The following is a 23,207-nucleotide window of genomic DNA, read 5'->3' as shown; positions in this document are numbered from 1 at the left end:
ACCTACCTCAACAACCGACTCAGCTTCCACACTCCCACCCGAAGCCTCCGCTCAGCCAACCTCGCCCTCGCCACATTCCCCCGCATCCGAAAACCACCGCCGGCGGCAGATCCTTCTCCTACCTCGCCGCCAAGACCTGGAACACTCTCCCCACCATCCTACGACAGACCCAGGACCTGCTGGCTTTCAGAAGACTCCTCAAGACCTGGCTCTTCGACCAGTAGCACCCCCCCTCCCCAGCGCCTTGAGACCCTCTTGGGTATGTAGCGCGCTTTACAAATGCAGTGATTGATTGATTGATTGAAAAGGAAAGATGTGCAAATAGCCAATGTAAACAAATACTCTTGTGCAAAAATAGTTTTTGTCCATTCACAATTCTCACAAATCACATGAACTACTTCATTGTCAGGCATGAAAAAGTGCAAAAAACTGTGCTAGTGCAAGTTAAAATAAATAATGCAACTAAACATTCTCCTGGAGCCCCGGGAGCAAGCCTATGATTCTGTAAATAATTCTCATAGCAGTATAAACTCTAGGCAAGTGTCATACATCTCCTTATAAAACCATAATCATAATGTGTATAAAAACACATCCATTGATCCATAATACAATGAGAAAAGAAGATTTTTAACAAGATATATCCGTTTCAGTAAAATATAACCCTTCTCATGTTAACCCAGATATATATTTCTTTATTTATTGAACAATAGTGTTCTTAAAATCTAATGAGTGGTGTCATCAATGATGTCATTTAACATGTCATAAGCTATGTTATATGTGACGTCATAAGCAGTGCATGATGAGGGCGCGAGTTATAGTTAATTGACTAAACAATAAATAGTGCATGTTGGTTCTTTTTTTTACATTAGTTCTTGTGTCATTTCAACATCTAACTTTAACACAAATTAAAGTAACATTTGGGGGTGATGAAATGGATTCAAAATATCCTTATATTCAACCAAATGTATTGTCCAAATCATAATTCGTAATCTGTATCATGTAAATAGTAATGTATCAATCACATTTTAGGAGCATTGTGTCCCCTGCAGAGATATATTTTGAAGAAAAGAGGAAACTCAATACTGCTTTTAATTGGGAGGACCAGAATTTAATAGGAGTCTTTAGTTACAGCAAAGGATTATTTAGCTACTTGGATTGAATGCTCTATAACTTGGAGGTTATTAGATTGGGTTTGAGACCAAGGATATACTTTTGGAATTAGAGATTGGACAAGAGTAATGAACAGGCCTTGAAAAAGCGAGGAGTGCGCAAAACACGTCTGAAGAGAATACGTTCTTCGGACATTGGATAAACTATTGTAGATGAACTAACGGTCGCATAATGCTGTGATTGATTGATGCATTACTATTTACATAATACAGATTATGAACTATGATTTGGACTGTAAATTTGTTTGCATATAAGAATATATTGGGTGCTTATCTTAACACCTCTAAGTGTTATTTTTATTTGTTTTGTACATTATTTACTCTAGAGGTTAACTAGTGTTTAGCACCAGGCATTAACCTGATATACCCGCACCTTACATATCTAACTATAATGTTAATTGAGAGTTTGATTTTTTTTCAGTGAATTTTTATTTTTTATCATACTCTAAATTGGCTCAGTGCCAAACACTTTGCGATCACTCCACCGAGAAAGGCCTTTGGTTGTGCACAGCAAGGGTTGGTCACAGGGTTTGGCCTTAAGGCCAGGCCCTGCATCCAAACCTCAGCAGGCGGCAACCCCTGCTGTGTACAGCCTCTGGCCATAAAAATCATTTTGTCTCAAACATGCTTCATCAAATCCCAGCAGAGGAACAGCATTTTTCACTGGGTAAAATTACCTTGGAACACACGTATGAGGCCACCAATAAATGATTTATTTTGTGACAAAAATCTGTTATCACCCTTCATATGAGTTCTTTTTTGTAACCCTCAGAAACAGTCTTTACCTACATGCATTTCAATAGGGACCATGTCCCTGAGTCCTGTAATGGTTGCCACATCATGTTGTCCATGTTGTGGCCAGTCAATCAAGGTTGGGTCCCTATTGAGCCCCCACCTCCCCCGCCCCCCCCCCCCCCACACACACACATGTCCTGGGGGTCAGGGAGTGTTGAACCTGCCCCTTTATATGTTTTTTAATTCATTTTCAGGACACTGGGCCATGTCCTTGAGTCTGTAATGGCTGCCACAACATATTGTTCATGTTGAGACCAGCCAATGAGAATTTAGCAATCCCCTTTAATCGAACAATCTGAGCATATCTGGACACCAATGGTCTAAATACCACTAAATTTTTCTGATAGTTAACTGCAGATCCGAGACATCTGATTGGCTTCTGCAAGAGAAAAATATTCTCTTGCAGCATCCATTACAGGATTAAGGTCAAAGTTCCAAAACACTTGCATCCCGACAGGTCTCTCCCTCTACCATCGTCCCCCAAAAAGCACGTTACCCATATTCAACAGCAAGGCATCAGTGCACGTTGTTTTTACAGCACCATTGAGCAGGAGGTATTTTCTCACATTTTGCATTAACTAAAGAGTCCAGCTACCAAATCTTTGAAAGATTTGTCAACACATTCCCTCCTACACCACGCAATGCCTAAGTAACATCTTGTTCCTGGGGGAATTCAACTACTGTAATGGATTGCTTCTTAGAGTGTCTAATGATGCAGCTACCCTCTTGACAAGAGTGTTTCCTTTTAGGAAATCTTTTGAGCGGATATACACACACAGCTATCACTGTAGGGCCACTTTCTTAGCTCTCTGTCCTGCCAAGGGTAAAATAATTACTTTTAAGGATTTAGGTAAACTCACAGGTGTTGTCTTTCACTCGTTAACACTATTTTACTCTTTGTGGCAACTTTTACCTCTCACACACTTCCCTTGCATTAACAGCAATGGCCAACACTGGTTAGTGTTAGCCGGATCCATACCAATTTTTCAATATATCCACCTGGGACAAATACACATAAAATTAATACAAATGGGAGTCACTTTCATTGTGGTAGTCCTGTAAATGATGTTAGACAATGTGTAACATTCCATCATGCTGGCTTAGTTGACCCTCCATCTACAGGTCAGAATAACAGTAGCAAATTCTACAACTAAATTCAATTATAGTCCCTAGCCGCACAGAACATCTTTGGTACCAAAACCCTTCAATCAATCTGAACTCTCAAGTAGACCAATTTCAAGTCAAGATTTATTGTCTCATTTCGATGTTGTTCAAACTTTGTAAAATTCCTTTATACTAAGTTGACTTAAATGCAGTTATTTCATTGTGATTCCAATGCATTTTGGAAAACATATCCTTCATCAGGGAAATATTCATGTAACATCTAGAAAGTCTTTTGTTTCTCTAAACTTAAAGGAAACAAAACCGATGAGCTCGGAAGATCATATGCCAAGTAAGACCTAGTGGTTGTTAAGTATTCTTTTTCATGGCCGAATAGCATTCAAGAGCTTGGATGTTTGTACAGAGGAAGAAGAAATACCGTGGATAGGAGATGTCCTGAGTGAAGGGAAAAAGTGGGACCTCTTTAGATTGGAGGGCTTTCTTGTGATATTAGATCCAGTGGAAAGACTGCCTGGTGAGTGAAACAAGGGCCTGGAAAGCAATATGTCTTGCGATTGGAAGCCACTGTGTAGTTTGGAGGGTGGGGGAAAGATGATCTCAAGAGCAAAGAAGTATTTGCCTGGTTACAGTGTAGTGTGGTGTCCCTATGCCACCAGAAGATTGAGTTTCAAATATCATGCTAAGAAATATCATTGCAAGAATATCAACGACAAAAGTATCATGATTTTAAATATATAAAAGTATAGATTTACATGCTTCAATTTAAATATATGTGCCTTGCTGATATATATAAATTTCACAGTGGCTATTGTCACTGCATGTAGTCAACGTTTCCATAGGAAATGCGTATTTTGTGTCGCAAATAACTTTCACACCAATTGAATAATCTCCACGAAACTTTACACAAAAAGATCTTTTGTGCATAATTTGTGCATGGAAAGTTTTGGGGTGATCCGTCCAGAGGGGGGAGGGGCCGAAAATGCAAAATCCCCATGCATTTTCTATAGACTTTTTGTGAAGCACTACTGCAAAAACAGCGGAACTGAATTTCACCAAATTTGGCAGGTACCTAGTTTGTGGTCCGCAGATTGAGCCTTTTGTGATTTGGTGTAAATCCATTCAGTATATTTTTGGGAAATTATGGATTAAAATGTTATTGCAGCATAAAAATGGCAACACGGACCGTTTTCTTTAATCAATGGGAGTAGGGGGTGCGGCCCCCCTCCCTGATAATTATTTAGCCACAGGGACCCCATTCCCGGTGCCCAACACATTTAATAAGGGGAGGGGAGCCCCCTCCTTATGCTGCTTTCAGTCCCGGACACCCCATCTCCAGGGGCACAATTTAATTATTTGGGGGGGGGGGCACATGGTTGGCCTCCCCGAGCTGTATTCTGTTATGTTCTGTTATGTTATGGGGGGTATTTGTAGAGCGCACGGCTACTCCTAAGAGTGTTCCGGCACTAACTAAACCCTGCAGACAGAACAATCAGAAGCGACTACGGGTGGCTCCACTCTCATTGAAGCAACCAGGTTTTTAACTTTCTTCTAAAACTGAGGTGAACTTGTTCCTTTCTCAGAAGAGGCGGTTGGCTATTCCACAGCTTAGTGGCGTCACCTTCGACCGCCCAAATTTTGGCACGACCATCAACTTCTGGGCTGAGGATCGCAGAGTTCTGATAGGGGCATAAGGCTGGATTCTGTTCCTAATGTAGAGGGCTCCCACATTATGAAAGGCTTTGAAGACTAGTACCAGGGCCTTAAAGATCATCCTTTTCCGCACCGGAAGCCAATGCAGGGACATCAAGAGAGGCGTCATATGAGTTAAAAGGTCAGCAAACAAGACGGCCCTTGCTGCCGCGTTCTGTACCACCTGTAAACGGCCAAGTAGGTAGTCAGGAAGGCAGAGATACAGAACATTGGTATAGTCAAGTCTGGATGTTATCAAAGCTTGAATCACTGTTTTCCTATTGGAAACTGAGAGGAGAGGGAGAGAGTTCCTCATCATTTTCAGTAGTCCGAAACAGTTAGTGGCCACAGATTGAACGTGTGCCTTCATGGACATGTCCGCATTCATTTTTACCCCAAGATTTTTTATGGTGGTAACTGGACAGGTGGGGGAGGTTTTGTCCTGAGGCCACCAATTATGCCATTCCACACCAGGACTATGGCCGAAACAGATAATTTCGGATACTTATCGGAGTTACACAACAGTTAGTTTTGCCTGAACCAGGAGAACACCTTGGACAGGCAATTATTGAAATCATCTCCTTTCAACACCACATTTTTCTCATAGGTAAACAGCAGCTGCATGTCGTCGGCATAAGATATGATTTTGGCCCCATGATGCTCTGCCAGGAGTGCCAAGGGAGCCATATATAGATTGAACAAAGCAGGGCTCAGGACCGAACCTTGTGGCACTCCAACCTTCATTGGAGGGATAGGGGCGGTAAAAGGGGGGGACCATATGGTTTGCTGGAGGCAAACCACTTAAGAACCGTGCCCCCAATACCACAGTCCTGAAGCCTGTGCAAAAGTCGATCGTGGGCCACGGTATCAAAAGCCGCTGAAAGGTCCAGCAGTATCAATACCGCTTTCCCACCGCTGTCCAGAGTGGTTTTAATGGTGTCAGAGACTTCCAGTAATGCCGTCTCCGTACTATAGTTAGACGTGAACCCAGATTGGCTGGGGTGCAGTGCATGGGTAGTCTCAATAAAATGAGTGAACACGGTATTCACATACTTCTCCAAGAAGTATGGCAGCAGCGTTATTGGCCTGTAGTTGCTGACTATGTCGGGGTCTGCTGAAGGTTTTTTGAGAAGTGGCAAGATTCATCCATGTTTCCAACATTCAGGCATCAAGCCCTCAGATAGAGACAAATTCAGGACCAGGTTCACTGCTGGATTGATCATGTCCTCAATCGAGGCCAGCACTCTAGCCGGACAAGAATCTGAGGGGCAGCCAGATTTCAGTGCTTGCATTAATTTCAGAGACGTAGTCGTGGAAATAGGGGGGAACTCCACAAGAGTCTTATCTAGGTTGGAATAGGCAGGAAAAGGAGCGGCTAAAATGCCATCACCAGCTTGGGACCCAGTTCCGAAGGCATCCTGAATATTTTTAATTGTATTATTATTTTTATTATTATTTTTATTCTACCCTGGGTACTCCTTTCCCTGGGGCCCAATATGTTTAATAACAAAAAGAATCTCTGTGCTGAAACCACTTATCCATCTACATAAAATAAAAATATGATATCTGCATGTTGCATGAAGTGCTTTTCAGGAAACACATTTTATGCTACTTTCAAAACTGGAACTAGGAAAAACACAGCTCTCTCCAGCAAATGCAATAACCTCCAGATTTATCTCACCATTATTATTCCCTGAGATTTACTGGTCACACAAAGATCTCCGCAGCAGGTGCTGTAACCTCATAAGATATTTTAAAATGTAGACTTTGCTACCAATTAAGCAGAACAGATTTACTTCCACATTTCTCATATTGCCAATTTCTTTGTGGAAGAGTTTTAAAAATATAAATGTATAGGTTGAGGCCCAGATTTTGCGTAGGGATACTTCACTCTTTTGGCACAACCCCATCGCAAAATCTCATTTGTAAAATCTCGTAATGCGCACAAATGTACTCCTGCCAGACCTGATATACATATGTATGAAGTCTTAAGATCTGATGTCACTTCTTGTAATGTGTCTCCCTGTGAGGTCATGGGTTGTGATGGCATTTCCTGTGATGTCCCATCCTGCGATGTCACTCACCGTGACATCTCTTATACTGCCACACTTGGTTAGTCCCCCCACTTCTGTTTTTTATGACTTGTGCTCCAAAAAAAGCCTGGCTCAGTCTTTAATCCTCGTTTTCTGGTTACACTGTTAGTGAAATAAATTCCCTTGAGACACAGTACATTCTGTGTTTTACCTAATAGTAATACATATCTAAATAAGCAAATGTCTATGTTGGCGACTCGCTCCACTCCCCTAGATGTTTTTGTGTTTAATTATGAATGAATGTTTCTCCCCTTCTCCTTTTTTTGCAGAATGTGGCCCTTTTGCGTACAATAAAAAACAGGGGGGGGGGGGTTGTATTTTAAAGAAACATTCCAGGACACATTTCTAAGCAGGATAAATACCTTCGTTCGGTTTGTTTGCGGGCGCATAAACAATAGCCTTCTTATTTTGTTTACGGTGATATGGTTTATGGTGATATGGAGTCTAAAGCAATCATCTGGCACTCTGTCCCCCTCGCCAATGAAAACTGTCGATAAAGGTAATGGTGATCCGTGCACAAATGGAACGGTCCGGGCACGTGTCAGCACACACACCGCTGCTCTGTAACTTCATTAATGAACATCTCTGATCTCCCCTCCTCCTTCTCGTGATCGCATTAACTCTGCCTCTTTCTGGCTAGGTAACCTGATTGAATTACCGGCTCCTTGTTCCCCCCACCCCCGTCCTTACACAGCCAGCCATTATGGTTTCTGCTCGGTGAACATGGTGGGGGTGCAGCGGGGTACCACCGGAGGCCCTAACACGGCCGGCGCGAGCCCGGCTCCCCTGTATCAATGTTTAATTGGACAAGGAAGTAAGGTGACCATGGGGGGGGGGGGGGGGGGGGGGTGATTTCGTGGAGAGAACGGAGACAGGGCGAATTTCGGCATGATAGGTAGAATTAAGCCCGTCTTGCACCCAGGCAGGGGCGTAGTTTCTATTGAAGCAGCAGGTGCAGTGCACCGGGACCCATGGGCCTAAGGGGCCCACTGACTGAACCCTTATTATTGATACATTTCACAAATCAGGCAGCAGTCAAGGGGGCCCATTTCCCTCTTTGCACCAGGGTCCATGACACCAAACCAACCGCACCGACTGCAGGACCGAAAACGCACATCACTTTCTTTCAGACTATTGACAGTGACACCCACTGGGCGGCCATTTTGGTTCCAGTGCATTCATGTAGATTCCGTCACAGTTTACATCATAAGAATGTTGATCTTTGTGGCCAGATTGGCCTTTCATTCATGCAGTTGATTAGGGCTACTTCTTAAGTGTACCTGGTAGCTGACAAGTGTCATTCTGACAGATAGAACAGGTGTTTCCTTTTCCCTTTTCACTGCTGCTCAGTGGGCGCCTGTTCATCCTATACTTTCAGAATTGGTTAAATACCCGAAAGTTGTACACTATTTTGAAGCAAAATGTGTCAGATTTAGATTTGTGAGTTATCAGTATTGATGTCGGTGAAAGGGTAATCATCCTAGATAGAACTCTGATTGGAGTAGTAGAGTGTCTATTATTAGATTTCGAAAATGTATTATTTAAGTGTTATAGCCCACTGCCTAGGGCTATAACGGTTAATAAGGCCCAGAACCAGAGTTACATGTCCGAGCCATAGGGAAGGACCGATAAGCAGGGTCACTGGAGTTATGTGGCAGAAGGAGGACCACATTATGTGGCAGGGTTGACTACATTCTGCATACAAAAAAAGGCAAATCATGCAGCATTTTACAGTACATATTGGGATAGTGTTACCTCATTATTTTGTCATTTTACACATAAACACTATCTGAGCAAAGGCTTCACATCATTAGTACCAGTTTGACACCCCAAAATAGCAATAAGCAATAGAAGGGTGACCGGTCAACTGTGGCAAAGGGCTTTCCACTGTACAGGAACATGTGTTGCCACATTTTTAGTAACTATTGATCTGTTTGCAAAAGAAACAAACATTATTTTTGTTTAAATCTGCCTATTATGTAGCAGATGATGGATTATGTGGCATATTCATAATTATGTAAAAAATGCAGAGGCCGCACAAATACATAAATCCAGTGTTTCTGCGCTTTCCTTTAACAACTGCAATAGCCCGTGTCAGAAGGGCTATACTTTTATTAGAATATTCCACCGTCTGAGGGTGGATTGGTCTAAATAAAAAAAAGAAACTTAAAGATAAACATTGCGAAGGTGTAGTGGAAGGTCTAGATCAGACATTATCACTAGAATATCGGACGACACAAGTGGCCAGAACTTGTTTCTGACGGCTAAAGCTGGTCAAGCAAATTCTCCCTTTTGTGTATTATGTTAATCATGTCCCTGTAACATATCATTAATCTTGTCACACCTTTATTACAGTAAAGCCTCTTATTTTGGGATGTCGGACAATGCGCTGAAGTGGAGGTTGGTGGTACAGAATCCAACACCTGCTTGATTACGGATAGCTCCAGGTTCCAGCGCATTTTACCTTTCTCAAGCCATTGTAATAGCTAAAGAAGGTCACTTGTGCTTGAGGAAACCTATGTCTGAAGCACTTTTAAATTGTGGGTTGAGACTCGCAGCAACCAGGCACTTCACCGACCAGGCCCTGCTATTATATTTCCTAAGGATCTGGACAATGCTCCCTATCAGGCTGTCAAATAACTCACGCATTGCAGCCAATCATATGTAAATTCCATTGTGAGTCATGCCTAACATTAATTATTTGTAGAATATGAGCTACAAAAATATATGTTCTCAACCCAATGTTATTAAGTCAGAGTTGATCAGGAATATGAAGCAGACTATCTTCTTGGTGGAGTCTAGTGTGGGATGTAGCGCAAGCTAATTAATAAATTTATGGATGTAAATATGATCATGATTCTTATCTGTTGCTTACATATTGGAAATATTTACATCATCAATTGAATTCATGATTCTTGTTTATTGATATGCCCAGGACTGATGAAAGAACATATATGGTGCTACGTTTAGTGACTTTGTATTTAATGAGGGGAAATTTGCTCGAGCAGTGCTTCCCAAATTTCTTAGAATTTTTTAGAACAACAACATAATTTTTAGAATGACAAAATTTAACAGCCCACCTAGCTTTCTTTAATGGACATGAAGTGAGGGCAATTATTTAATGTAATAACAACACTTGTTTGTAAACATCACAACCTTAGCCAAGCCCTTCAAAATCAGCGTGTGTCAAGATATTGATCTGCCAATAAAAATGCGATACGGTGAACTGCACTGGAGTCTGGAGCTAAAACACCTTTCAGGGTTGGGTTCTGGACTGTGGCATCCGTTCACTAAAATCACAAATTATCTGAAAAATCTTGGTGTTGATACCAGTGATTTTGTCAAATTTGAAAACCCTTTCTGCAGCAAAGTATGAGGTAAGGCCTCATATCCATTTTTGTGTTATAACGAGGTCCAGTGGTGCATTTTGGACTCAAATATATATATATATTACCTACTAGCGGTCGCCAGTAGGTAGGTATAGTTAGGACCTATTTTCCATAGGAAATTCGCAACATTCTATTCCCAATAACTTTGGCGCAGATTGACGAATCTTCGCGAAATTTTCAAAACTTTTGGCCAGCTACGGTCCGCTCCTATCCTGAAAGTCTCGGGATGATTCGTGTAGTGGGGGCCGAGAAAAAAGGGGGTCCCAAAACGTGTTTTCCCCATGCAATTTCCCATAGGAGCTTTAGCCGCAGCTACAGCCCGAACTGCTGAACGGAATTACGCCAAATTTGGCAAAGAGGTAGTCCTCAGTTCAGACTCGTGCCTTTTTCTTAAATGGTGTAAATCCGTTCAGTAGTTCCTGAGAAAATGACATTTAAAAGTACATATATATCTATGGCCTCCGAGGATCCGCGTACCTTAAGAGCACCCAGCGCGCACCCTGCCGTGCACGAGCTGTATTCTAATATATATATATATATATATATATATATATTGCAGTTTTATATAGTGCGAGCACAGCCCAAGGTCATTGGAGCAATGCAATCCCACCCAGTAGGAGGGGAGGTGACAGGGAATCTAAACTGCGCAAATTAGAGACAAGATATATCCTCCAGTTTGATTCCAAAACCCCAGGGGGATTGAATGCAACGGAGGACTTGCACTCATGTTTGGGCTAAATGATAACTTTAGTGTTTCTATTAATTCGAAGATTGAAATATTTAGATATGTATGTTCAAAAGATTAGAACTCCGTTTTATCCTTAACCTCTGAACACTGGATTACCTTTTAATTATATTTACTAAGTCTTAAAATATAGTGATAAGATACCATATTTTTGGGTCTTATGCACTTTTATATTTATGTATTTATATTTATATAGTTATATTTATTTATATATAAAAAATTAGGGGGACACATTTTAAACCGGTGCACATTTACATATGAAAGTGACCGGAAACAACAAATTATGAAAGGTTGAACAAGAGGCAACAGGGGTAGGGAGACATAGGGGTCCAATGATATGGCATTTCACAAACATCTAAGTTAGTCATTTCCGATAATGTTGATTCCTCCAGGTAAACCCAGCTTTAGGCCAATATATCAAATAACTGCCACAGAGTGCTCTGACACTGCAATGAAGATAAATTAATTCTGTAACTATTGTTAAGACTTATCAAGTCTTTATTTTTAACAGAACACATTTTAGGTCAAACCCATCACAAAGGATAGTTTTCACACGCACATGTAGTAGCTCTGTAGACATATATAAAGATTACCATATACATGCAGCACAAGTAAGGGGATTCAACCTTAACATAGCAATCCGTTGTTTCAAAAAGTATTGCTTAATATGCATGCGAAATCCAAGGCAATAGTTAGGACTACAAATATGTCAACTTAGGTCCTTTATCTAGAATATTGGGATACTGTATAGGGGCAATATATTTTCATTTTCTCTTCAGGAAGAGGGGTTGTAATCAAATATAGGGCATTTATGCCAATACCCACAAATCCAGTCTCAGCAGCAGGTTAGCATTATTTTGCACAAATATTTTGATATGATTATTATGCAATTTTAACCGCTGTTTTTACCCTTGTATCTTAACCTGTAATCAACATGGATTTTATCGTGTGTAAATATATAGATTAACTATGGGTTTTACAATTCTACATATTTAATGTCAATGAACTACAAATTCTTTTATGTCTATGAGCGCTACATCCACGTGATTGAATGAGATCAGCACTTGTCACTTTAAATACAGAAGTTCAACACGAGTACAATGTCATGTGAACAAGGCTCGGATGAGCCGAAGCGTTATGGTGGAACTGAGGAATAAATAATTAAAATTGCACTAACTATTTGGTCCGTGTCCGTTGTTGTAGAGAAGAATCTCGAGGCAAAACGCGGAAAGCAGTGATATATATATATATATATATATATATTAATATATATATTGCAGTTTTATATAGTGCGAGCACAGCCCGAGGTCATTGGGAAAATGTACATGAGCACCAGATTACATTATATAAGACCAGATTCATTTTATTATAAGCGCTGGAGCTGAAGTGATTTGCTCAGAATCAAAGGATGCTGAGCCGATGCCAGGACTCAAACCTGCTACCCCAGACCCAAAGTTGGGGTCTCTGGCTGTTAGGGTACATCCATTTTCCTCAATTTATGTGTGAAAGTCAGGCACAAGTAGTATGGTTGTGTATGATCACATATAGTGAGCACATTCTCTGTTGCAATGTCTTTGTGAAGTAAAAAACATGGCTGCAACAAACACTGGAATGTTCAGTCTGAGTCTTGCTTGGGAACACTTACAAGGGTTTGGTTTAAAACTGGACTTAGGGGCATTGTTCAGCACCTCTGCTTTGGAGCACAAACACAGCTGATCAATTCAAGTATTGCTTACACGTAAACAAGGACTTTCGAGGCCACCAAAAATCGCCTAGCGACCCCCCAGTGTGTCCTGACCCACAGTTTGGGAAACACTATGCTAGAGGAATGAAAACCAATGAAATTTACGGAACTAGCAATGAAATGAACGATAAACAACATACATTAGCTGCAAGATGTCAACCCTGGGTGTGGCACAACAAGTTCAGTTGCTTCAAGATAAAAGTGGTGCACATTGTATATTAGTGAGACTGGCCTGTAGTGTGTTTGGGAAAATATTTGTCTGTCCCACCTGTGTGACTATTTCATGTCATTTTATAGGACCTAATTAAATGAAAATGGCATAAGCACACGTCTTATGGTTAGATGTATTTGCATACTGTAAGGGAGTTAGTTTTATTATTTCAGACTTTGATTTTTTTTAAACTTTCCCTAAGAACAGATATGGAATTTAAAAATAATTGGTAAATATCAGCATCTATTTGGATTCATAGTGATTATTTGTGGCTGCGGATATAAAGTCAAGCTTTCTTATGAAGATCATATGACAAAAACTGCAGCTATACAGAACCTGCTGCAGCGACAAAACCTGGTGAGATTTTATTGGAAATACCACAAAAACAGCGAGTGGGGTCATAACATTTCCTGTTTTACACACAGCAGCCAATCAGAACAAAGCACACCGTGGCACGTCATGACATGTGACTCGTGAGGCATGAAACAACTAATTGAGGCTGGTGGGAGATAAGCCACTATCACAGTGTATCCCAAGACCATTAAGCATAACTATATGCTATTCATGTAACCTGATTGACTTACAAGAGGTCCATCCACCCCTAGATGGAAGCCCAGAAGATAAGTATGTCTAACGTCAAGGGAGCCAAGTCCAGGCACTTAGAAAAAGTCTTTATCACCCACCTCCCAGGGTATATATATGGAGCTGATCAACTGTAACGTAAATATTCCACCTCGTCGTAACTCTTGGCCACCGCCTTTAAGAATAGAAGGTGGAAAACTAGCCCTCTTCCAATTCCCCTGCAACAACAGATGACCGCCTCAAGTTGCCTCTATCGGTATGACAGCACGTTCTGATTACGTTTATTAATATACCGTGCGCAGTGTTCTTGTGAATGGTACCTTGTAGTTAATTGTGGGTGATGTAAAGCCCCACTTAAACAATTTATAAAACTTTGGCATACAAACCATAGCAACTGTTGTGCAATACAAATACATCAACGATAAAATGGAGTCCTTTCTTCCATCAGCAGCTGCTCATTTTATAGGAGAAAAAACTTGTCTTAGCTTTTTTAAAAAGCTGCTTCACTTTAAGAATCCTCTCTTTTTGCTGATGTTTATTAAATTTAGGATTTGATTTTCTCTCTGTTGCCGCATTTCACAATGTGATCAATATAGGCAATATAATGAAACCCCTTTATTATAAAAATGGTCACAAACAAATAAAACACGGCTAACAGTCTCCTACTACACCCCCGGCAAAACAGGCGAGTGCAGGAGGGCTCCCGTACCATGCACCCAAAAATAATAATCACTAGAGCTGACCAAACCGAAACAATAGAAACCACTTCCTGTTCTCATATAGTCCACAAAGCTGATGTCCAGCCCTTCTACGAGATCTTAGGTCAGACAAAGGCAAACATTTGGTAGTTCCATAGTTCTCCACAGGAGATGCTTTTATAAGTCTGGTCCACAGGCCTTTCCCAAAAGTAGCCTGGTTGTTTACTAAGGGCTCTGCCCACGAGGCAACAGCAAAACATACTGAAACATTAGGGCACAGAGGCCATCTTGATGGTATAGGAAGGCTCTGCATAAACTGCATTATCACATTTAGCTGTAAACTCATATACGTCAGTATACAAATATTGTTTGGAGAGCAGAGAGGATTATTAGATCACTCTACGATACACTTTTTCAGATGGTAGAGGCGTAACGATGAGCATGTGCCATCAATGGAGAGCAACACACCTGAACACTCTATTCTGATAACAATGGCGATGGAAGAAACCAGTTATTTGTGACTAGTGCGTACGTACCTTTGTCAGCTCCTGAGCATTTGCAAGGTTGTCGACTGCGATGGCCAAGAAGACATTGAGGAGGGTGTCTGTTTAGGGCTCGGTTAAGGATGGGCATGTTTCAAAGGGGATGCAAAGAGCACAGATGTACTTATGGGCTGCCATTAAGACAAAGGATATACACTTCCATAGCTCTGCCTATGTATCATCTATTCAGTGCTGTTATTATGAACGTTTCGATAAACAACATGGGCCGGATTCACAAACATAACTTTGTACTGCGAAACGTACTACAAAGTGTAAGTTTTGCCCATACTTATTTTTACTGAGTTCTCTGCCCTGACTGCGTGGTCTCCGCACATGTAAGTATAGATTTTAATAGTAAATGTGAGAAGCATGCAGAAGTAGGTGGGTAAGGGGCAGATTTACCACTAAAGGGAATGGGATTATGGGGGAGTGAGAGAGATTTAGGGAAGGCCAGGGAGGGGTTTAGGGAGGGACCTCACCATCAAAACAAGAGTAAGGCAATTGAAACATTCTGGGGGTGGAGGCATGTAACTTAACCTTTTGTAGTAAGTTTACACTCGGAGTTTGTGAATGCTAAAAGTTGTGAACGTACTACAAAGTGTAAACTTACTTAAAAGCATAACTCACCTGCGTGAACCAGACCCACCATATTTTTTAAAGAATGTTTTTGGTTTTCCATTTGTCACCTATCCTAAGCCTTTGATCTGGTAAAGATGGTTCTGGGATTCATCTACCTTCATGGTAGTCAGGCAGAAGTACGTTACTACTGCCTGTAGTAATGTCTGCATACTTACGCTATCACCATTCATAATAAGTGAGAAATGGGACTGCCACGCCATAGCTGGGAAAGGGAAATGTTCCAAAGCCACGTGTATTAAGGCCAGGATTGCACCTTCTATGTGCCCTGTATAGTCCATGCACCAGCTGCACAGGGCACCTTCATGACTGCTGAAGACTGGCAAGATACTTCAGGGAGGCCAAGGCGAGACTTGGGCTGTGTTACAAGGACGACGGAGGATGCTGGGTTTAGAAAATGATGGGGCTTCTGGACATTTACTCCAGTGAGGCCTTCTGCTAACTTGAGGGAGAGAGTCTGGGCCTCAGCTTGAAAGACTTTTCATGACTTACTGACCATTGGGCAAATGTCTCCTGGGACAGGAGGGTGGATAGTTCTCATTCGGTCCCCTCTTACACACACTGCCTCAGAGTTCATAGTTGTTATTTGTACCCTGATTTCCTTGCTATCTGACAGAGACTCCAAAGGGAACTGGGAGGGAGAGCCAGATGTAATGACCTACTTATGTACGTGTATAGTCCTAAGGAAGCAATGGTATGCACTGTGTAGAGATTTGATTTATTTGGCACAGAGGAGTAGATTTCATCATAACACCTCAGGCCTCGATTATGAGTGGCTTGAATTGGTGGGTTATTTGTCACACCTAATAAATAAATACACCATGGGGATCATGTTCTGGAATGTGATAAATAATGCAAATTGTATGTTTTCCAGCAATAATGTGTAATAACGTGTGGATTTTTGATGCTTGGAGCACCAAAACCCACAAGTCCCAGGATTCCTTAGAGCTTTCTCCCCCGGGAAATATCATCAGTTTTGGCCAGTTCATATTTACCCATAGAAAACACCGAGAAGGCAGGAACCTGTGACCTACTGTAATTGTGCCATCTGTGCAAGCAGGGGTCTGCACAGTTTTAGACCCTGTTTGAAGGGTCACAGGACAAATGGGGGCTACTAGGTCGCACCTGTGGCAGTCGGGGTCATTTCCCACGTGCATCTTGGGGTCAATCCTACCTTGGCTCTGTAAACAGGGTCAAGTACAACCCTTTCAATGCCTGACTCTCAGGGTAACGAGGTAGAGCGTCCAAGGCTTCTCTGGGAGATAGTTTAGGGAGGCAAGAGCTCAGAACTCAACAGTCGAACAACAGACACATTCATGTGATGTCCAACCCAGTGCGTATCTTTGTGAGACACAAAGCATGTTTAATTTCACAGCAAGACTAAATACTGCACAATCCAATTGATATATTATACATGGTTGTCGGAAGTTGTGCAGTGAGGCACTGCAATAACCATACTCTCTCCCACACATCTCAAGATCCTGCTATTACTGCTCCCCTTACAATATTGTTGTAGACAAGGATTAGTCTCAGGTGCTAATAGCTCAAACATTCTCATACGTTAACGCAGGTAATTCAGTTCAATGTCTCTAGCAGGTTTTGCGTTCAAAAGTCTCAAGTGGGGTATGTCAGACTCATCCGTTGAGTCTTTCTCATCTCGAGGTGCAGCTAAGCCCTGCAGTCACCTATTGGTGCTTGGTAGCCACCCATGCCGTGAAGTGGGTGCGGGTGGCGTCCCTGTCCTCCATTGCAGGATAATGCAATGGTGGCTGCATGCAGGACGATCTTTGCAGGTTTGGCTCTGGGAGCGGGGAAAAAGCAGTAGTACTAGTCCTCCGTATAGGGGGTCCTCTGTGGCATGCCTGTAGACAGACACTCTGCTTGTGATGATTGCGGTCTCCAGGCCAAGTTCCCATGTGACGTCTGTAAGCAACTGCAGACCCCAGGTCACTCGGGATTTCTGCGACTGAGGCAACTCAATCACATTTTCCTCGATGGTGGTGCCAGCACCCGCTACTCAACCCAAGGCACCACAGAATACATCATTCTGCCTAAGTCTTATTCACAGATCCTCAGCACTTCTAGCAGAAAGTGTTGGCTTCGTATATCATCCTTTCCCCTTTGAGAGACTGGCTGTGAGGCAGGCAACATCTCTGGTTACAGAGCAACTCTTTGAGCACTCCCTTTCTTGAAACTTGGGACTGGAATAAAGGGGGGGGGTGGTTGTGTTCCTCTGTTTTCAGAGCGGGGATGTGGATCCACTGTCTCATGTTTCTGAACCAGTTTGGGTTGTTTCCCTTTTAAATGTCATTCTAAGGCTGCTCTCCAGCCACAGGCGTTGTGTAACAATGATGCTTCTCAAAGCAGACAGCACTGGGTCTTTATGTTAAAATAAAGTGTGAGATCTCTGCACCTGACTGTCCTCAGCCTTCCTGAAGCAGTAATCAGAGACAGACAAAATAGCAGCCCTTGTCTAGAAACATCCTCCTCTGGAACAACAGGAACGGCAGTGCCACTCCTCACCCCTAAGATCTACCAAATGACAATCCTCAGGAAGAACGAATCAGCAGTTCCTTCCTTCCTAACACAGTGTTCATGGAGTTCCTAAAGGTGGCCTTGTTTCAAGCCTTCTCGCTGCAGTGTTTAGATCTTCACTCTCCAGTCACAGGAATTCCGGCAGGACGCTTCCACTGTCTGGGGGAGCTTTCCTCCAAATGGATCCCTGTGCATGAATGCATGTTCAACAGGCAAACAGGAGTCAGTCCCATGTTCTGGGCCTCACATAACATTGGAACTCTAGACATGAGTCTTTAGTAGACCGCGTTCTTCCTGACACCGAGAAAAAGGTCTGGTCACACTATGATAATAAAACCTGGTACGCTCCAACCACCTCTTTGCATAATGCACCCATGAGAGAGACAGTAACTCACTGTCTTGTATGAGGTCACACTTTGTGTGCCCCTCAGGTCACAGGACAGGTCCTGCAACTCACATTGTCAAGGACATGCCTAGGTCCTGCCCTCATGGTAGATTAGCATAATGCCAGGGCCAAAAAAAGTCATGCTATCATTTTCACACAAAGTCGGACACTTAGGGCAAAGGAACACGCCTGACTACTATGCAGGCCACATACCTGTCCCAACACATAGTTGCCACAATTTAGCATAGCATTCGTAATTTCCTAATAGAGGCTCAAGACCAGTCAATGCAATGGGGCATTTGCAAGACACATACTGCAAACATACCAACAGTTTTCAAATAGAAAGACTAGGGTAAAACAATCAATTGACTAGCTTCTCATTTAAATGTTTCCTTCTAAATATAGTGTGTGGTAACTTTTGGGTTGCATCCCCAATTAATCACCAAAACTTTAATAGTAAAGAGGCCAATTCTGTGCATTAATTACATCAACTAAAGCTCACAGGATCTAAACATAAAATGCTGCTGAGGGAGTGACATTGCAACAGCAGCTGAAGTTTAGGAACCACACAATACTGGCAGCTTGAAGAAGGATACAATTGCCAAACAAGGTGAGAATGATGAAGTAAACGCAGGACAACATTCCCCCTTGGACGCCACCCTGGGATTGGATTCCGTGGTACATCACTGCATTCCAGTCTTCACCAGTGAGGATCTGCAAAATAAAGGCACAATAGCAGAATGAGAACAAACAGAATGCCACAACTCAACACATTGGGAATGACGGATCCATCAAATCTACACATTTATGGCACCAGGAAAATAATTTAGAAACATAACACTGCACCCGCAAACAGCAGAAGCATATCTTGACTATAAATAGGAATGTGCAGGATTTGATCAGGTCAAAATGAGAAGAGCTTTCCAAATACACAAAAGCTAGCAATGGCACAGCGCCAACAGAAACCCAACAACCTGGCAAACACAAAGACCTACACAGCACACACACATTAAACAGCAGACGCACAGCTAGTACGCAATAATATCACATTAACCATCAAAAGCAGTCCTCTCAACATTGGAAGTATGGACCGCTTGCATAGCAAATTGCAACATAATTTTAAATAACTTGCTGGTCTGATTAATATGTAAATGATAAGCTGTTTCCTTAGTGGTGCTAGAAGAGGATACACAATCTTATTTCTTAGAATAATAATAAGTAGTGCATCACCACCAGAGAAGGAATCCAATTAAATGGATCAGCCAAGTCAATCACACAACAAAACTAACCTTCAAGGACTTAATCTTCAAAGTAGACCAATATATCAGTTCCTAAAGGAATCTTATGCATTTTGATGTCAAAATATGAAGCACTCAAACCAAGCTCGCAATCAGAACACCAAGTAGACATTTGTGGTGAGCAGTAAAGGATTAATGATAAATTGGAGTATAGACAAGTTTCAATTCAGATGACACAAGGTGGATCTAGCAAGGCAAACACTGTCAACAGCAAATAGATATGTTGAAAACACAGCTTTTCCGCTCAAGGAAATCGCACATGGTTTTGAAATTTTACAAACTTATGATGGAACCTCCATTCTGGGCTGGGGTAGATTAAACTGACTGAAATTGTAAACATCAGGAGGGAGGAGTGAACGCTTAAAGTTCAGAGAGGCTGGATCTGAAAGCAAGATGTTACCTTCACACAGTGAGAGAAGATGCTAACTAAATAATAACTAGAAATGTAACCAGCACCATTTGCAAGAGGGCTAAAGGACAAAGGATGACAGCCATATATAAGGCCAGTAAGCAACCTCAAGTAATCCAAACGATGGAACATTGTGAAGGAGGTGTGGAAGCGGAAAATTGTCATGCAAATTTCATCACATAATAATATAAAAAATGCACTAAATGTTGAACTGGAAAATGCATAAAAGTTAAATGTTGGGGAATGTGTCTTTACTTAGCATGTAAACGTGAAAAATTCTGTTTAATTTCTGCAGTAAGCGTTCATTTCTATTGATCTGCACTTGCTGGGCCACACTATTCATTTATTCTGTTCTATCTTTTTAAGAAAACAAATGCTTTTCATAAAATAGAAATTTAACATTATAATCGAACTTTAGGGCTTGACTTTTTGTGAAATGTGCTGTGTCCTGGAAAAATGTTTTCCTTCTTTCCTTATACCATATGACTTCACTGTGCTTAGATTGTTTTCTTTAACACATATGCATAATGAACAAGTGCATTAATGAAAAGAAAATGCTTGATGTAGCTTAAATTTCATGATCTAACCAGGACATACCAGAATTTGAATGTTTCATTTTAGAGAGCATCTCATTGTTATACAGTGGGACGGACACCAGACAGCTAACAGAGTTGGCTTACAAAAGGTTCTCATGAGAACTTTCTTAGATTTATTTCTGACTGACTTCATGCTGGTGTGTACGTTTACCGTGGGAAATGAGGGCGAAGGTGACCAACCATCAGAAGACCTCTCACCGTTGGAGGATGATGATCACATGTACCTGTTTTACAACTTGTTTATCTGCATTATATATAGTACACGTTCCTAACTAAAGTGGTAATCACACTTCTCGACCCATTCCATGCGTCCTTACCTTGCAATGCACGTTGGCACTTTGCTGTGCTAGCCTGACTTGCCATAAGATACTGCTTACGGTGATTTCTTGTGTTCCATGCACCTTGTGAGGAGACCTTTCTGTTTTATGCTGTTCATAACTACTGCTGTGACTCTTTCCTTCTCACCCTTTCAGACGGTTGCTACAGCAATCAGTTGAGTCTCCAGAAATACCCTTTATGGAGAGTTCGACCTTCCTCTTAGTTATTTAATCTATTTTTCTCTTTTTGAAAAGGAACTCTTTATGGGTTCTTATTAGGGTAGGATAGGTCCTTTTAGTTTAGAATAGGGATTATACTTTGAATGAAATTTATTACTGTTTCTGTAAACAATCTGTCACTAATTTGAATAAAAGAACAAAAATTCCGACAAATCTACAAAAATGAGAAAACGTAGTTTTTCAACTTTACCAACTCTCTCTTTATTGACTTAACATCACATGTAATTATTGATGTCCTTGATGTGTAATGCTCCGTTTGAAAATGGTGGCAAAGATCCATCGGCCAAGAAAGGTGCAGAACTTCTAGATTCTTTAATTACGTTTTGTGGTGACACCTCTTTTGGAAATTTTTGAGAGATTTCCATACTAGGAGAGGGAAAGTCAAAAAATCCTAACCAAATATCCGCGATCTTGAAAGCTTGCTAAAGAGCTTTTCTGTGACAACCTGAAAGTGAAGGTGGAGAATCTGAAATAAGCCTGTGGAGGAAACAAATGACCAGAGGAAGTGCACAGCCCCTTGAAAGAGATGTCAAAGGTATTAGCATGCCACTCCCACTCATGCCACTCATGAACATGAATGACACTGTGTTCTAAACCAGAAAGGGAGCTGACAATAGCTGAATTATGATGAAACCAAACCTCAGCTATCACTGGTGTTGGAGGGAAGATAATGCATTTCCTCTTGCTCAATTATATAATAATAGGCAGTTGTGTTATATGCCTTTTTGTAATCTCCATGCTGAGATCTTACCAGAAGTGGCAACACCTCAGAGGAAGACATTCTGCTTGCCATGCAGTCAGGCAGCATATATGAGGATGTTATGCTCGACATATGGCTGAGCACGCTGACTTCCACAGTCACAAGCGCCGACAAGGGTGATCTGCAGCTGACATGGAGTGTTGGACTAGAAGGGCAGTAGTCCGTTCAGCATTTCACAGAAAGATCTCAAACTTGGGCTTCTTCTTCAAGTACCAAAACAATGCCATGACATAGTTGAAAGGGGTGTAAGCAAGTCTTATGAATTGCCCTTTCAAAGATGGTGTTCGGATCCGAGGATTCATAGTGAGACTCTCAATCCAAGGTGAAGTAAAGTCTTTCCTTGTGATGTCAGTTCATTTGAATCATATATAAAGGAGCCATTGAAAGGTGAAGGGTGCATTGAAATCCATACATCCCCTTCTTTTTTGGCAAGTTATTCACCCACTTCCTGCTATAACAGTCCCTGGTTTTTGTTACTTTTGCAGCTAGATTTCCTTTGGATTTTTGTCTGGATTTTTTTGCTTGGCTTTTTTTTTTATCTTCCCTGACATCAGGGAGAGCTTGGTGTCTAGGATATCTACTTCTGAACTACTCTTCATCATCAGATACGAGCTATAAGAATTGGCTTCTAACTGGGACCCTCTTGAGGAGAAAACTTGGCACCTTTTATGCGTATATCCAAGGACAAGGTGGTACCATGGGTACTTGAAGTAGTCACTCTTTCCTCGAAGAAGGAAATTGAAACCATCTCAAATCCTGTCCTTGACAATTATTAAGGACAAGTTTCCCTTAAACCACAAAACTAAACAATATCAAATTATGGCAAACTACTAAGGTTGTTAGCTGCTAGATGAGAAAGGATGGCTGGTTAATATATGAAATCCATTGAAACATCAGGGGAACTGCTTGTGCCTCTCTGCCTGTCCATCAAGGAGCTCTGGTTAACAATTATGTGAACTTGATATTGGACTTCAATGGAACTCTCTCCTTGTTCATTCACAGCCACAAGACAAAGGATGCCATTTCCAAGCTGTAATGTACAGTGTGGTCCAGGCATTCCTAAACCAGATTGAAGAGAAGCCGACAACATAGAAAGTGGAGCATGTGCAATACCTTGAAAGCACAAGACCATCGGAAACTTGCACAGGATATTAGACATATCTTGTGATGCAAGATCACAAAAGCTGGGGATTAGTTGGAGTCTTAACTTAAATGCGCAGAGCGGGTGTCTACTCACTGAAATTTAGAATGC

General features: G+C 41.6%; 1 protein-coding gene across 1 annotated transcript in view; it reads right to left on the bottom strand.

Moving 5' to 3' along the window:
- The window catches only part of CACNA1B (calcium voltage-gated channel subunit alpha1 B), a 1,044,174-nt gene that overhangs the window by 288,457 nt on the left and 732,510 nt on the right, over nucleotides 1–23,207 (bottom strand). Inside the window, exons 16-17 of the mRNA XM_085611669.1 lie at nucleotides 18,932–19,049; nucleotides 14,774–14,841 (exon numbers count right to left, since the gene is read on the bottom strand). Coding sequence (XP_085467795.1) covers nucleotides 14,774–14,841; nucleotides 18,932–19,049 — 186 coding nt within the window. The remainder of the gene's footprint in view (nucleotides 1–14,773; nucleotides 14,842–18,931; nucleotides 19,050–23,207) is intronic.

The sequence above is a fragment of the Triturus cristatus genome, chromosome 1_2, assembly GCF_964204655.1.
Source record: "Triturus cristatus chromosome 1_2, aTriCri1.1, whole genome shotgun sequence".
NCBI classification, from domain to species: domain Eukaryota; kingdom Metazoa; phylum Chordata; class Amphibia; order Caudata; family Salamandridae; genus Triturus; species Triturus cristatus.
The sequence above is the reverse complement of the archived record's forward strand: the minus strand, read 5'-3'. Positions and strand labels throughout refer to the sequence as shown.